Source organism: Bubalus kerabau, chromosome 11 (assembly GCF_029407905.1).
Source record: "Bubalus kerabau isolate K-KA32 ecotype Philippines breed swamp buffalo chromosome 11, PCC_UOA_SB_1v2, whole genome shotgun sequence".
Taxonomy (NCBI): domain Eukaryota; kingdom Metazoa; phylum Chordata; class Mammalia; order Artiodactyla; family Bovidae; genus Bubalus; species Bubalus kerabau.
In genome coordinates, this window is record NC_073634.1 from 103,310,986 (window position 1) to 103,326,911 (window position 15,926).

Genomic DNA, 15,926 nt, shown 5'->3' on the forward strand with positions numbered 1-15,926 from the left:
AGAGCTCCGCTTCCAGGGCTGGACCCACTGCTTCAGAGGCTGTTTTGATAACAGATCTAATTCATTCACTTATGTACTGGTTCAGCCAACAGATACTGACCAAACATGGCCACGTGTCAGTACTGGACAGAGACCAGGACCCACTGGAGCATCAGATAGGCACCTGCCTTCGTGGCTGTCAGTCTAGCACAGGGGCATTATCCATAAGGTCCCAGAAAACTGCAGCCGAGACAGGAAGCGCGAGATGTGAGCTGACTGGACAGGAACTGACCCTGCTGTGTGCTGGGAGCTGAGCTGGGAGAGGGAGGAGGGAAGAGCGCTCGTGGCAGGGCAACAGCATGTGCGAGGCCCTGAAGAGGGTCAAGAGAAGGATTCAGAGCCGAGAGTGAGGGACTCTGGAGAGAAGATGAAGGCCATGGGCTAGAACTCACTCCTCCCTGAATGCAGAGTTCCCAAGAATAGCAAGGAGAGATAAGAAAGCCTTCCTCAGTGATCAATGCAAAGAAAGAGGAAAACAATAGAACAGGAAAGACTAGAGAGAAGACTAGAGAGCTCTTCAAGAAAATTAGAGATACCAAGGGAACATTTCATGCAAAGATAGGCACAATAAAGGACAGAAATGGTTTGGACCTAACAGAAGCAGAAGATATTAAGAAGAGGTGGCAAGAATACACAGAAGAACTGTACAAAAAAGGTCTTCTTGACCCAGATAACCACGATGGTGTGATCACTTACCTAGAACCAGACATCCTGGAATGTGAAGTCAAGTGGGCCTTAGGAAGCATCACTATGAACAAAGCTAGTGGAGGTGATGGAATTCCAGCTGAGTTATTTCAAAACCTGAAAGATGATGCTGTGAAAGTGCTGCACTCAATATGCCAGCACATTTGGAAAACTCAGCAGTGGCCACAGGACTGGAAAAGGTCAGTGTTCATTCCAATCCCAAAGAAGGGCAATGCCAAAGAATGCTCAAACTACCGCACAATTGCACTCATCTCACACGCTTTCTCCAAGCTAGGCTTCAACAGTATGTGAACCAAGAACTTCCAGATGTTCAAGCAGGATTTAGAAAAGGCAGAAGAACCAGAGATCAAATTGCCAATATCCGTTGGATCATAGAAAAAAGCAAGAGAATTCCAGGAAAACATCCGCTTCTGCTTCATTGACTACACAAAAGCCTTTGACTCTGTGGATCACAACAAACTGTGGAAAATTCTTAAAGAGATGGAAATACCAGACCACCTTGCCTGCCTCCTGAGAAACCTGTATGCAGGTCAAGAAGCAACAGTTAGAACTGGACATGGAACAACAGACTGGTTCCAAATTGGGAAAGGAGTATGTTAAGTCTGTCTATTGTCACCCTGCTTATTTAACTTTTATGCAGAGTACATCATGTGAAATGCTGGGCTGGATGAAGCACATGCTGGAATCATGATTGCTGGGAGAAATATCAGTAACCTCAGATATGCAGATGACACCACCCTTATGGTACCACCCTTATGAAGAGGAACTAAAGAATCTCTTGATGAAAGTGAAAGAGGAAAATGAAAAAGCTGGCTTAAAACTCAACATTCAGAAAACTAAGATCATGGCATCGGCTCCCATCACTTCATGGCAGATAGATGGGGAAACAATGAAACAGTGACAGGCTTTATTTTCTCGGGCTCCAGAATCACCGCAGACGGTGACTGCAGCCATGAAACTAAAAGATACTTGCTCTTTGGAAGAAAAACTATGATAAACTTAGCGTATTTAAAAAGTAGAGGCATTACTTGACCAACAAAGGTCTGTCTAGTCAAAGCTATGGTTTTTCCAGTGGTCATGTATGGATGTGAGAGTTAGATCATAAAGAAGGCTGAGCACTGAAGAATTGATGCTTTTGAACTGTGGTGTTGGAGAAGACTCTTGAGAGTCCCTGGGACTGCAAGGAGATCCACCCAGTCCATCCTAAAGGAAATCAGTCCTGAATATTCTTTGGAAAGACTGATACTGAAGCTGAAGCTCCAATACTTTAGCCACCTAATGCGAAGAGTCGACTCATTAGAAAAGACCCTGATGCTGGGAAAGATTGAGGGCAGGAGGGGAAGCGGATGACAGAAGATGAGATGGTTGGATGGCATCACCGACTCAATGGACATGAGTTTGAGCAAGGTCTGGGAGATGGTGAAGGACAGAGAAGCCTGGCATGCTGCAGTCCATGAGGTCACAAAGAATCAGACACAACTGAGCGACAGAACACCACTTCTCCCTGAGACATCTTCACCGCTTTGCATTGGCACCAAGAAAATGCAGCGGTTTCTTTTAGGAATAAAAGAGGATTTTATTTATGCAGAAGCTCCTCCCCCTCTCCCAGGCATATGATTTTATTTTCTAAGGTGACCCTAGCCGGATACAGCATCAGTGTGGAGAGGGAGTGACTGAGAGCAGGCAGAGGCTGGTGGGTGGGAAGGGAGAGCAGTGGCTTGGGAGATCCTCCTGGGGCCTTGATTCTTGCAGACCTGGTGTCTCCTTTGCATATATATATCTTCGATAACTCTGGTTGAAATGGTGCCTGTGTCCCTTTTGTGTGTGTGTCTCTCTGTCTCCTCCCATTTGTGTTGATGTAAATATTCATTGGGCTTCCCAGGTGGCTCAGCGGTAAAGCATCTGCCTGCTAATGCAGGAGATGTGAGATTGATCCCTGGGTGGGGAAGAACCCCTGCAGTAGGAAATGGCAACCCACTCCAGTATTCTTGTCTGGGGAATTGCATGGGCGGAGGAGACTGGTAGGCTACAGTCCGTGGGGTCGCAGAGTCAGAGACGTCTGAGCGAATAGACAACAACAGATATTCATTGACTGGATGAGTGATGGGGCTCTTGGCTGGACTGCATGCTGAGATGCAGGGTGGGACGGCTCCCCTGCCCCAGGCCAGGGGTGATTCCATCCTGGCTGGCTGATTGCAGGGGCCTTCAAACTCTACGACTTGGACAACGACGGCTACATCACCAGGAATGAGATGCTGGACATTGTGGACGCCATTTACCAGATGGTGGTGAGAAGCTTGGGTTGTATGGGGTGGGGGGAGGCCGTAGGGACATGACATTTAGTGACTGGCCCTGGCCCAGAGGAAGCACCCCCTGGGGCAGCTCTCCTGTCAGGGGTAAGAGATGGCCAGATGAGGGTCACTGCCCAGGGTTGCTCTGTGCAGATGGGGGCTGGGGTGGAGGGGATGTTCTGGAGCAGAATTACAGATGGTGGGGGCATTGTAGGGAGTCGGAGGGCGGGAGAGGCAGGCCTCGTCTGAAACTGCCTCGGTCTGGGGGCATATTTTTTTTTTTGGCTGTGCCCCAGGGCATGTGGGATCTTAGTTCCCTGACTAGGGATTGAACCCTCACCCTCTGCACTGGAAGTGTGGAGTCTTAACCACTGGACCATGTGGGAAGTCCTAGGGTGGGGGAGAGGGCATATTTTTGAACAAAGGGCCCCAAGTCAGGTGTGGCAGGGGCCAGTCCCTACCTCATCTGTCCCTGGCAGGGGAACACCGTGGAGCTCCCTGAGGAGGAGAACACCCCGGAGAAGAGGGTGGACCGGATCTTCGCCATGATGGACAAGGTGAGACCCCTCGCGTAGGCTCCACTGACCACCTAGGGGTCCAGCTCCAGGTAGGCACCATGACTGGTGTGATGTCCACTGGTCTGGCTGGCAGCCATCCCCTTTGAACATCAAGTGTTTTAAATAAATTTGTCCAGCTCTTTCTCTTTGATCCACTAAGATTCTCAACCTTGTAAATTTTTTGCCATGGACCAGAGATGTTGGCATTCTGGACAAGTTGGCTGTAGATTCCTCAGAATAATGATTTTTAAGTGCATTAGATAAAGCCCACAGGGTTAAGAAGGGAGCTATTTGGAATACAGCTGGCAAGACCTTTTTTAAAAAAGAATTTGTGATGTGAGCTTCTTTATGAATACGTTGGATAATAAGATATAGAGGTGGGTTTAAGCATCCGGTAATACCGAAGCGGGGTGATATGTACGGGTGGTCCTATAGCAGCTGTGATGTGTCATGAAAATGCCGAGATCCCCATGGTTGGCAAAGTCACAGGTACTTCCGGTCCCGTGGGGGATCATCGCCTAGATTCATTATGGAAGGAAGGGCTCAATTTCAGTTAGAAGTTAGCAAAAAGGACGGCCTCATTTTTTCCCATTTTAGTTCACAGACCTGCTGAATTCTGTCCACAGACCCCAGTTTAAGAAATCCTTCTTTTTAAAATGAGTTTGTTATTTTTATTATTTTTTTTTACAGTAGGCCCTTGTTGATTATCTATTTTAAATATAGCAATGTGTCCTTGGCAATCCCAAACTCCCAGTCTAGCCCTCCCTCTACCCCCACCCTCGCTGGTCACCGGGGGAATAAATTCATTTCTCAGTCTGTGAGTCTGTTTTGTAAATAAGTTCATTCTTATCTTTTTTTTTTTAACTTTTTATTTTGTATTGGGGTATAGCCGATTGACAATATCGTGATGGTTTCAGGTGGACAGCAAAGGGACTTAGCACGTAACCATTCTCCCCCAAACTCCCCTCCCACCCAGGCTGCCACATGACCCTGAGCAGAGTCCCCTGAGCTATACAGTAGGTCCTTGTTGGTTATCCATTTTAAGTGTAGCAGTGTATATGTGTCAATTCCAAACTCCCAATCTATCGCTCCCCGACCCTTCCCCTGCTGGTAACCATAAATTCCTTCTCTAAGTCTGTGAGTCTGTTTCTATTTTGTAAATAAGTTCATCTGTATCAGTTTTTTAAGCTTCTGCATATAAACAATATCATATAAGAAACCCTTCTTTATACCAAAGTTTTAAAAGCGGAAATAGCATTGTTTTTAAATAGTAATTGGATAGCAGGATGGTCCGGAAACCCAGAACTGCTTGCCTTCAAAAAAGAATACGAATGAGAGTGACCTTGGGCTTATTATTACATCCTGGTTGGGTGCAGGTGCTTGTCCTGAAAGCTTTGAGCCTGAGGCCTGACTTCCTTAATTAAAAAAGTGAGATCAGCTCATGTCAGAGAGGCTCAGACACGGAGGCTCAGTCTACGCTGGGCTCCTGGTGACAATCAAAAGACGTGTCCACAGAGCGTGGGCTGAGAATCCTAGTTTCTTGCGGAGAGGTTCAGCGCTATTCAACAGCAAGGTGTTAATCCCCCTCCCCCGTGCCCAGTCAGGCCTCCCTTATTTTGGGAAGCAAAGCACACGCTGGGGTCAGATTGGGTGCAAACCCGGCTTCCCCGGTTAGCAGCCAGGGGGCCCTGGGCAGTGACCGAGCTTTAGCATCCTCACCGGTAAGATGGTGATAAGACCAGCCCCTCTTCTTAGACCAAGCACCCGTGTAGTGTGAGTGGGACCCACAGTGGGCACCCCTCGAGGTCTGCCTGCTGAGTCTGTGGAACCCTCATCACGCCTCCCCTCTCCGGGTGTGGGACGTGGCAGGGTGGGGGGGTGCCTCCAAGGCCTTTCTCCTTTGCCCTCACATGTTTCCCTGAAAGATGCTTCAGGGGAAGGAGTTCTGGCCCCAATCATTTCCTCCCACAAGAGATCCACCAAAGCCCTCTTACGTGGGTCCCGCCCAGCCTCCTCGCCGATCTCTGGGTCCCAGGGAACGGCTTAAACACCCTTCCAAGGGTGACCCCAGAGACACGCATCAGGCCCTCAGCCTTGTGGGATTAACACCCTTTGTGGGGACAAACCGCAGCAAGGATGATAACCATGGCCCTAAGGGGCGCTGCCAGTCAGCCAAGCCCTTTACAACAGCTTGAGCCCAAGGATGGCTCACCCAGTGCCCTGAAGAAGCAGGGCAGTTCTCTCCACTCTCCAGATGTGAAAACAGGAGCCCCGAGAGGTGGGTCGCCCACTCAAGGTGAGGCAGCCAGGAAGTGCCCGGGTCTGTCGTGCCCAGCTCCTCCCACCTAATGAGCGGCGTTGCCTCCCTCCTGACCTAACTTTGGAAGCACTCTGGGGACCAGCCCTGGGCTGGGCTTGGGGAGGGCGTGTTTAGGGTCGGGGCCAGAGGCCCCTGTCCTAGGAGGCTGGCCATCCCCTCCCCTCTACCCGCCTCTCTGCTTGCAGAACGCCGATGGGAAGCTGACGCTGCAGGAATTCCAGGAAGGATCCAAGGCGGACCCGTCCATCGTGCAGGCGCTGTCCCTCTATGATGGGCTGGTATAGTCCAAGGCCCAGAGCTGGGGTGAGTGGAGGGGGCCTGGGGGTGGGGTGGGGGCAAGGGGGCACACCCAGCCAGAGGACACCTGGGTTTGGCAGATAAGTGCCTGGGTTTCTCAGGGGCCCTTGGGGTCTGCCCAGGTGAAACAGAGCTAGTAGGGGGAGGCCCAGGAGGCAGGGCCTTCAGATCAGCCAAGGCTCCCCTGTTTTTATTGTTTTTATATACCTAGATTCAGCCAGAGACTTGACTTGAATAGAAATTTCCCTGGGTTGAAAACACTTTGAAATAACATCCCAGTTCCCAGTCAAGGCCAGGGGCCTAGGAGAATAGAAGTTTCTCATCCCTTCTCGGTCAGGGTGGCTGAAGACCTCAGCTTCTGACTCTCTTGATCAGTAGCTCAAACATGGTTTCTTATTATTTTTAACCCATAAACTTTTGGTTTGTTTCTCTTAGTGCAGGATAATAGCCTACAGAGGCTTCTGTTGCTGGCAGAGAACTGACCCCCACGTCTTGACCAGCTGTTAGCACTCTTGTACGTGTCTCCTGGATGATGCATTCTGTCAGTACAGACCAAAGAGTAGAATTGCTGGAACATAGAATGTGTGTATATATTTAGCGTTAGTTGGTACTACCACACAGTTTTTCAACGTGGTTGTACCATCCCCTACTCCCACTCGTGCTGTATGGGTGCTCCCGTTGCTCCACTTCCTGGCCAGCATTGGATCTTCTCTGTCTTCTTAAATTTCAGTCATTTTGGTGAGCCTGTGGTGATAGCTTGTTGTAATCTTTATCTGCATGTCTCTGACGAGCGCTTAAGTTGCGCACATTGGCATATGTGAAAGTGAAAGTGAAAATCGCTCAGTCGTGTCAGACTCCTTGTGATCCCATGCACTGGGCCTGCCAGGCTCCCCTGTCCGTGGAATTCTCCAGGCAAGAGTACTGGAATGGGTTGCCGTTCCCTTCTCCAGGGGATCTTCCCAACCCAGGGATCGAACCCAGGTCTCCCGCATTGCAGGCAGCTTCTTTACCATCTGAGCAGGGAGGCCCAAGAATACTGGAATGGGTAGCTTATCCCTTCTCCAGGGGATCTTCCCGACCCAGAAATCGAACCAGCGTCTCTTGCATTGCAGGCGGATTCTTTACCAGCTGAGCTACCTGGAAAGCTTATGTGTGCATCCTCCATTTTACCATCACCTTATGTGCAGGGCTGTCTTAGTCGTCTGTTGCTGCATACTGAGATCTTGCAAAACAGCAGCCGGAAAGAATAAATGTCAGGAATTTGGATACAGCTTTTTTTGGCGCCTTCGGATCAAAGTGTGTCATGAGGATACAGCCGAGCTGTCAGGAGGGTGATAACCCATCGCAGTTGGCCCAAGAGAATCCTGAATTTAGCACTGAAAGCCCTATGCCCTGGGAAACCCCTCTGTGTTAGGTAAACCAGAGTGATCACTCACTGTTGGCCAGGGCTGTGGTCTCATCTGAAGGTGTGGCTGGGGCTGACCCACTTCTAAGCTCACTCATTTGGCTTGGCAGCCTCACCATGTGCCCCTCTGCACAGGGCTGCCTAACAGCATGGTGACTGGCTTCCCTGAGGGTGAGATTTCTGGGAGGGAGAGAACCCAAGGTGAAAGCACAGTCTTTTTATAACCTGATCTTGAGAAGCAAGATCCCATTGCGTCTTCCTCAAGAATGCCTTCACTACTTTAAGCTATTTGTATTTCTATATACATTTTAGAATCAACTTATAAATGCCTATGTGCACACACACACACACATACTTGGATTTTGATTGGGACTGAGTTGAATCTCGGCTTCCCAGGTGGTGCTAGTGGTAAAGAACCTGCCTGCCAATGCAGGGGATGTAAGAGACTTGGGTTCAATCCCTGGGTTGGGAAGATCCTCTGGTGGAGGCCATGGCAACCCACTCCAATATTCTTGCCTGGAGAATCCCATGGACAGAGCAGCCTGGCAGGCTGCATCCATAAGCTTGCAAAGAGTTGGACATGACTGAAGTGACTTAGCATGCATACAAGAGTTGAATCTACTGTTTAACTTGGGGGAAAATTGGCAGCTTTATAATGATGGGTGTTCCAGTCCATGAAGATGGTATATCTGTCTGTTTCTGTGCAGTTCAGTTCAGTCGCTCAGTTGTGTCCGACTCTTTGCAACTCCATGGACTGCAGCACGCTAGGCCTCCCTGTCCATCACCAACTTCCGGAGTTTACTCAAACTCACATCCATTGAGTTGGTGATGCCATCCTTTGAATTTTTGTCTTGGTAGCATTTTTCTATTTTTAGCTAAAAGGTCTTTCACATCTCTAATAGATTTATCCCTAGGTATTTGATGTTTTTGACAGTGTTTTAAGTAGTAATTTGAATTGTATTTTCCATTTGTTTCTGGTTTATAGAAATTCAGGTGATTTTTTTTTTTAACCGATCCTATAACCATGGTCCTGCTAACTTCATTTATTAAATCTTAGGTTCTGCCTTAGATTCTTCTGGATTGTTTCCATTCTCTTTCTTCCTTTCCCATCTCTCTGCCTTTGTTCCTTTCTCCTGCTTCCTTGCTGGTTGGGCCCTCCAGTCACACAGGAGTGATGAAGGTCTAACTGTCGGGGGAAAGCTTTCAGTAGTTTCCCATTAGTTGGGTTATTTGTTATTAGTTAGGTTGTTAAATAGATTTCATCAGATTTAGGAAGTTTTCTTCTTCTAGGAGTTGGTTTTTTTTTTTTAATCATTAGTGGAGTTGAATTTTATCAAAATTTTCTGCATTTATCAATATTCATATATGACTTTTCTCTCTTTCTTTGTAGTTATGACGATGAATTGCGCCAGGTGATGTGTGTGTGTGTGTGTGTGTGTGTGTGAATATATTGTGTGGCTCATCCATGGAGTCCTGCCTATTTAAATATTCTACGTTTTTTAGATAGTCTATTTTTTTTTTCTGTTCTTTTTCAAATTCTTTTCCCATTTAGGTTGCTATATAATATTGAGCAGAGTTCCCTGTGCTATACAGTAGGTCTTTTTGGTTACCTGTTTTAAATATAGCAACGTGTGCATGTCAACCCCAAACTCCCTAACTGTCTCTCCTTTCCATCCTTACCCCCAGGTAACCAAAAATTCATTCTCTAAGTCTCTGAGTCTGTTTCTATTTTATAAATAAATTCAGTTGTATAATTTTTTTTCAGTTTTACATATAAGTGATGCCACATGATATTTGTCTTTCTCTGACTTTCTTCACTCAGTCAATCTCTGGGTTCATCCATGTTGCGGCAAATGGCGTTATTTCGTTCTTTTTAACGGCTGAGTAATGTTCCATTGTGTGTATGCACCACATCTTCTTTATCCATTCATTTGTCGATGGATGTTTTAAACAGTGCTGCAGTGAACTCTGGGGTGCATGTATCCCTTGGAACCATGTTTTTCTCTGGATATATGCCCAGGAGTGGGATTGTAGGATCATACGGTAGCTCTATTTTTAGTTTTTTAAGGAACCTCCATACTGTCCTCCAGAGCAGCTGTACCAATTTACTTTCCCACCAACAGTATAGGAGGGTTCCCTTCTCTTCATGCCCTCTCCAGCATTTATTGCTTATGGATTTTGTCACGATGGCCCTTCTGACTTACACCAATTGATTTTTGAATGCTAAGCCACTCATGATAAGCTTTTATGTATCATCAGATTTGATTTGCTGATATTTTGTTTAGGAGTCCTGTTTTGAAGCTTCTAATGTTATTTTGCATACTAAATTCTTTTTCATTGAAGGGACATTAGAAAATATGTTTAAAAAGAAAACCTCCATTAAAAATTATTATTAAAAAAGAACACAACCCTTCATATATAACCCCGATGGCTCAGTGGGTTGGGGCTCCACCTGCAATGCAGAAGACATAGGACATGCAGGTTTGATCCCTAGGTCAGGAAGATTCCCCTGGAGGAGGAAATGGCAGCCCACTCCAGTATTCTTGCCTGAAAAATCCCATGGACAATGGAGCCTGGTGGGCTACAGTCCAAAGGGTCGCAAAGAGTTGGACATGACTGAGTGACTGAACACACACACATATAGCCCAGAAATAACCACTGTGAACATTTTGTGTCTAGAATGATTCAGAAAGAATTGAACACTTACAGAAACTTAATGCTCAGTAACTAGGTCACATAGGAACATAATAATCAAACCAATTTGTAAAGGAACTGTGACAGATATTTCTGTAATCTTAGAGATGCTCAGTATGCAGCTCTGGGTCCTGGAGCACATCCTGATCTGTTGTCTAATTTCCACGGTCCCTTTTTGTGAATTACCACCAGCAGCCTCCTTAGCAACTGTCACCTAACAACTGCTTCACTTCCTCCAGGCCATGGAAAAGTGGTGCAAACATGGGTTTTGATGTATTCCCCGCCGAGGAAAAGTTGTACAGTGTAATTCATTTCTTTAAAGCGTGTGATTATTTTTGAATTACCTTATTTGTTTTTGCCTCACAGTTTTCTATGAATATATATGTATACATATTTCCTCAACAACAATGAGTCCATAGCCATATGCTGTTGGCTATTTTTCTCTGTTTTTTGTTTTGTGTTTTCAAAGAACAACTTGTAGGAAACACTTATTTTTTCTTTTGGAGACTCAACACCAAGAGGTTTGTAACGTGTTTTATCCAGCTTGTCTGCACTGGCTTTCCTTAACACAATTTATGTAGCCATATATCTTACCCTCACCCTCCCGCTTTGGCCAAGACGATGTAATTTTATTTCCGTGACAAGCTTTTCAGGGTGACAAGTTTCACTTTTCTAAAGCTCTTCCCGAAAATTGCCCTTCCTATTTCTTCTCAGGCTTTCCCAGATCCTGTCTGATTGTAATTACATCCAACTTGTGTTCTGTCGTTTTTGTGATTTATTTGCCTTCTGAGATTCCTGATGTATCATAATTCTTAGATAAATTACTGTTATATAATTCATTGAATTATTCAGGAACTGAGATCATGCATATTTTCTGCATCACTAAATCTTGCTCGAGATCATCCTTATAGCTGCATAGTATTCCATTTATGGCTGGACCATACTTTAACCAGTGTTGTGGTATGGGACACTTAGGTTGTTGGAAATTTGAGGATGGATTAAAACCATTTTAATTATGGAAACATTCTCAGGCAACAGTGGAGAATATGTAACTCCATGTACCTATCAGTCAGTTCAGTTGCTCAGTCGTGTGTGACTCTTTGTGACCCCATGAACCACAGCATGCCAGGCCCCCCTGTTCATCACCAACTCCCAGAGTCCACCCAAAAGCATGTCCATCGAGTCAGTGATGCCATCCAACCATCTCATCCTCTGTTGTCCCCTTCTCCTCTTTCCCAGCATCAGGGTCTTTTCAAATGAGTCAGCTCTTCTCATCAGGTGGCCAAAGTATTGGAGTTTCAGCTTCAGCATCAGTCCCTCCAATGAATACCCAGGACTGATCCAGCTTCAGAATCACCGATTCATAGCAATCTTGACCATCTATTCCCTCCCCACACACCACTCAAGCTGGGTTGTTTTGAAGAAAATTCAAGACATCATATCATTTCATACATAAATATTTCAAAATGTATTTCTAAAACATAATGATTCTTTAAAAAAGTCCATAATACCAAGAAAAAAGTAATTCCCTAATACGCTCTCATCAGCATCTAAATTCCAGTTTCCCATTATTTCACAGTTTTTTTCTTACTTTGATTATTGGAGTCAGAATTGGAATAAAAGCCACAGATGGCAATTGGTTGGTAGGTCTCTTTTATTTATCTTTTTTATTAAAGATTTTTTTATGTGGAACATTTTAAAATTCTTTATTGAATTTGTTACAATATCGCTTCTGTTTCATGGGTTTTGTTGTTTTTTTTTTCGCTGAGAGGCATGTGGGATCTTAGCTTCCTGACCAGGGATCGAACCTGCACCCCCTGCACTGGAAGGCAAAGTCTTAACCACTGGACCACCAGGGAAGCCCCCTCTTAAGTTTACTTTCATCTCTAAGTTTTCCCCCATCCCTTTCCGTCTCACTGTTTGTTGAGAAGCGCATTCTGTAGGGTCCCCACAGTCTGGGGTTTGCTAACGGTGCCCCGGCGTGCTGCTTACAGACTCCTGTTTCCTGTTCTTCCTGGAAACGGCAGTGGATCTTGCCACTGGATTTGGGCACTTTTGGTGAGACCGCCTCGTGGCTGGAGCTGTGTATGTCCGGCAGGCACCCGTGATGTCGGTGACATCAGCAGCGCTTGCTGACTGCCACCCGCATCCATTCATCAGGTCGTGCAAAATGCTGATGTCCTGCAGGTGTCTTTCCTTCATGGCTGGCTGCGTCACTTCTATAAAGGGAGATATCCCCTCATCCACTCGTGGGTTATCCCCAGGGTATAGTGTTCACAGGGAGGGCAGGATGGATACTCGATTCTTTATCAGTTTTCAAAACAAGTTGGATTTCCCACATCCTTTAGAAGTGACCAGTGATGTTCTATAAAAACAATATGTATAATTATGAGTTTAGGGATTTAAATGCATTTGATGAGTTTATTTTGGGGTGGGGGGGAACTGCCAAACTTTTCCACAGTATCTGCATCATTTTATGTTCCTGCCAGCGATGATCAAGGGTTCCAATTTTTCCACACCTTCACCAACGCTTGTTAGTTTTAGGTTTTATCCTAGTATTTGTGAAGTGGTGTTTCTTTCTCTCTCTCTCTCTCTCTCTCTCTTTTTTTTTGCCTCGCCTCAAGGCGTGGGGATCTTTGTTCCCTGATCAGAGATCAAACCTGTGGTCCCCTGCATTGGAAATACAAAGTCTTAACCACTGGACCACCAGGGCAATTCCTCCTTGTGGTTTTGGTTTGCTTTTCCCTGATGACTGATTCTGTCGAGCATCTTTTCCTGTGCTTATTGGCCCCTGCTCACTTTGTTCTTAACGGTTGCACATTCTTTTATCGCATGGTTCTGTCTTTATTGATCCAACCCATCCCTCTCTGGTGGACACTGTTTGTTCTCTCCTGTTTAATTTGGTGTTACAGATGATACTGTCATAAGCATCGTGTTTATTTCTTAAGCACACATACTTAAGCACCAAACGTGTGAATCAGAGAGCGTGCATGTTTTTAGGACTCATCACCTTGTTCTCTAGTTCCAGGGTCCCCAGTTCCTGGGCCATGGACTGGTACTGGTCGGTGGCCTGTTAGGAACCGGGCTGCACAGCATGTACTGAGCAGCTGTTTTCCACGAAACTGGTTCCTGGTGCCAACAGGGTTGGGGATGGCCCCTCCAGTTGACTCCCGCCCGCTCTGTGCCCCTGGCAGCCAGCGCTGAGCCCGCCCCGCCTCCTGTGTCTTCTAGATGCCTGGGAACCACTCACTTCCTCCTGTGCCATGAGGCCACCTCCACCCTGACTCCCCCGCCCCTGACTCCCGTGTCCACCGAGCCTTCCTCCGCATCCACGCCCAGCCGAGCTGCCCTGGAATCGTGAGGCCGGCTCCCCCCCGCCCCGCACCCACCCGCCGCCTGAAGCCACCGGCTCCGATCGCCAACAATCTCTGCTTGTCCAGAAATCGACCACACGGATGGGAAAGGCTCCGGCCCTCTGCAGAACCCAGGACTCGTCTGCTTTGCAGGAGGGGCTTCTCGGTCTCTCCTGCTCTCCTTGCGTGTGTGCTTTTTTTTTTTTTTATTTCAAACAGACATTGAAAAAGAAAACAACAAAACAAAACTACCTTCTGTTCTAGAAGATTCCGACTGACAGATGGGGAGAAGGCCTCGGAGAACCCTGCCTACCACCTTGACCTTCGCAGCCAGAGAGGCCCCAGGAGTCCCGGCCTCGGCCACGGGGGCTCGGGGCGTGGGGGGTAATGTGATGTTGCCGCCCCCCTTCCTCGGGCAGCAAGACTGCCTGCTTGGCTAGGATGGTTAATTACGATGATGCTGATTTTCTGTGATAACAGTATTGTGCTTTTGGTGGGGAAAGTCAGGTTTTTTTTTATATATATATATATACATATATAATTGTTATCTTTTATTTATTGGTTGTTAACTGTTGCTGCTGCCTCTGTGTGTCCAACGGTCCCAGGGATGCGGGGCCCACCGTTTACATGTGTGCGCCCCTTGCCCACCTGCCCACACGCTTGGGAGGATGGTGGCCTGCAGCGGCCGAGAAGCCAAAAATCTTTTTTTTTTTTTTTTAATTTTAAAATTTAGATACTGTGCTTGCTTGATGTTTGGAGAGGGGAAAGGTGGGCTTCTTCAATGGCTAATGCACTGTTTCCTCTGCCCGAATGCCTCCTCTCTGGATCTCTATTCTCTGCTCCCAGTTCACACCTCTCTCTGTCCTGTATCCTCCTTGGGGTCCATCCCATCTTTTCTGAGGACAGACAGGGGACAGCTTTGAGCTTCTTGGTTCTCGCTCTGGTGTTTGCTGCCGCGAGGTTTGTGCTGAGACTGGGAGCCAGGAAGGTGGGCCGGTGGGGGAGGGGGGTAGACCGCGAAGCTAGGAGAGGTGATGAGGGAGTGAGCCAGCGTTTAAGGGCTGGTACTCTGTCTCCTCGGTGGGCTTTGAGAATTGCCGATCACTCTGCTTTCCTGCCTCCCTGTCTGCCTCGTCCAGAGGACCACGATACCCTTCCCTCCTTTAGCTGAAAAGCCAGGAAGAGTGGAGGGGGCAGGGAGAGATGAGCTGCAGGCAATCCTATTCAGGTGGCATCTCTGGCTGTGACCTGCCTGTGCTCACGGAAGTTTCTAGCTCTGCCTGCCACTGAGACAGAGCAACCCCAGAGTCAGATGACCTTGGAGCAGAGGCTGGGAGTCCAAGGCTGGCCCTTGCTCTGTGATCGAGGTCACCCCCTTGCCCTCTCTGGGCCCCAGCTTCCACCGCCGCTGCAGACCCGGGGGGAGGGGGGGGCTGGGCTGGAGGATCTGAAGGCTTTTCTCCATCCCTGCTGACACTGTCTAATTCTAAGCCCAGGTCTCCGGCTGTTGTGACTCTGTGGTCGCGGCTAAGTTTCCAGACCCCAGCAGACACGGGGACCGTCTGAGCCACCATCTCATCTCTTGGCACATTTCTTCAGGGACACGGCAGCCCCTGGTGGCGTTGCGTGGGGTCCGATGACACGCCTTGTCCCTCCCCGCAGAGTTTCCTGGTCCTCCTGGGCTCTTGAGCCAGCTTCCAGGCTCAGAATTTGTCCTCCCCCAGGGAAGGCTTCGGGGGCCAGAAGCAGCCTCCCAGCCTGTGGTAGGGCCAGGCTGGAGTCGAGAATCCCGGCTTCTTTTTTGTACAGTCATCAGCTGACCCCTTCCTTGCTTATCCCGGCCCCAGGAGATGAGGAGCTGGCACTCAGCCCCCACTGGGAATTGCCCTTGCCCTCTACTTTTCACTTTCCCAGGAGGCCAGAGATTCCCTTGCTCCTTAGTCCTCAGCCACCAGACGCTCTGCCAGAGACCAGCTCTGCCAGCGTGGGCCTTGTGTGTCCACTCCCTAGGCTGGACCACTCAGTCAGCTCCCACCTCTCCCTCCTGACGTTCGCGGACCCTCTGCCTCCCCTGGAAGCCCCCCAGACAGACCCTGCATGAGTGGGATCGGGAGTTCCGTTTTCAAGGGGGACTTTGAAACCTGGGCTCTTTGGGGCCCCTGCAGTCCCCTTCCTGCTCAGGCCACTGACTCAGGAGGCCCCGGGATTCATCACCAAGTCCTGCAGTTCTTCGTCCTGGCTCTGACCTGGGGGCCTAGGGTGGGA

At 48.0% G+C, this 15,926-nt stretch overlaps 1 protein-coding gene across 1 annotated transcript in view; it reads left to right on the forward strand.

Moving 5' to 3' along the window:
* Positions 1 to 14,197, forward strand: part of NCS1 (neuronal calcium sensor 1) — a 52,818-nt gene extending 38,621 nt beyond the window's left edge. Inside the window, exons 5-8 of the mRNA XM_055541399.1 lie at positions 2,944 to 3,032; positions 3,515 to 3,592; positions 6,098 to 6,215; positions 13,540 to 14,197. Coding sequence (XP_055397374.1) covers positions 2,944 to 3,032; positions 3,515 to 3,592; positions 6,098 to 6,196 — 266 coding nt within the window. The 3' untranslated portion in view covers positions 6,197 to 6,215; positions 13,540 to 14,197. The remainder of the gene's footprint in view (positions 1 to 2,943; positions 3,033 to 3,514; positions 3,593 to 6,097; positions 6,216 to 13,539) is intronic.
* Positions 14,198 to 15,926: the final 1,729 nt, after the last annotated feature.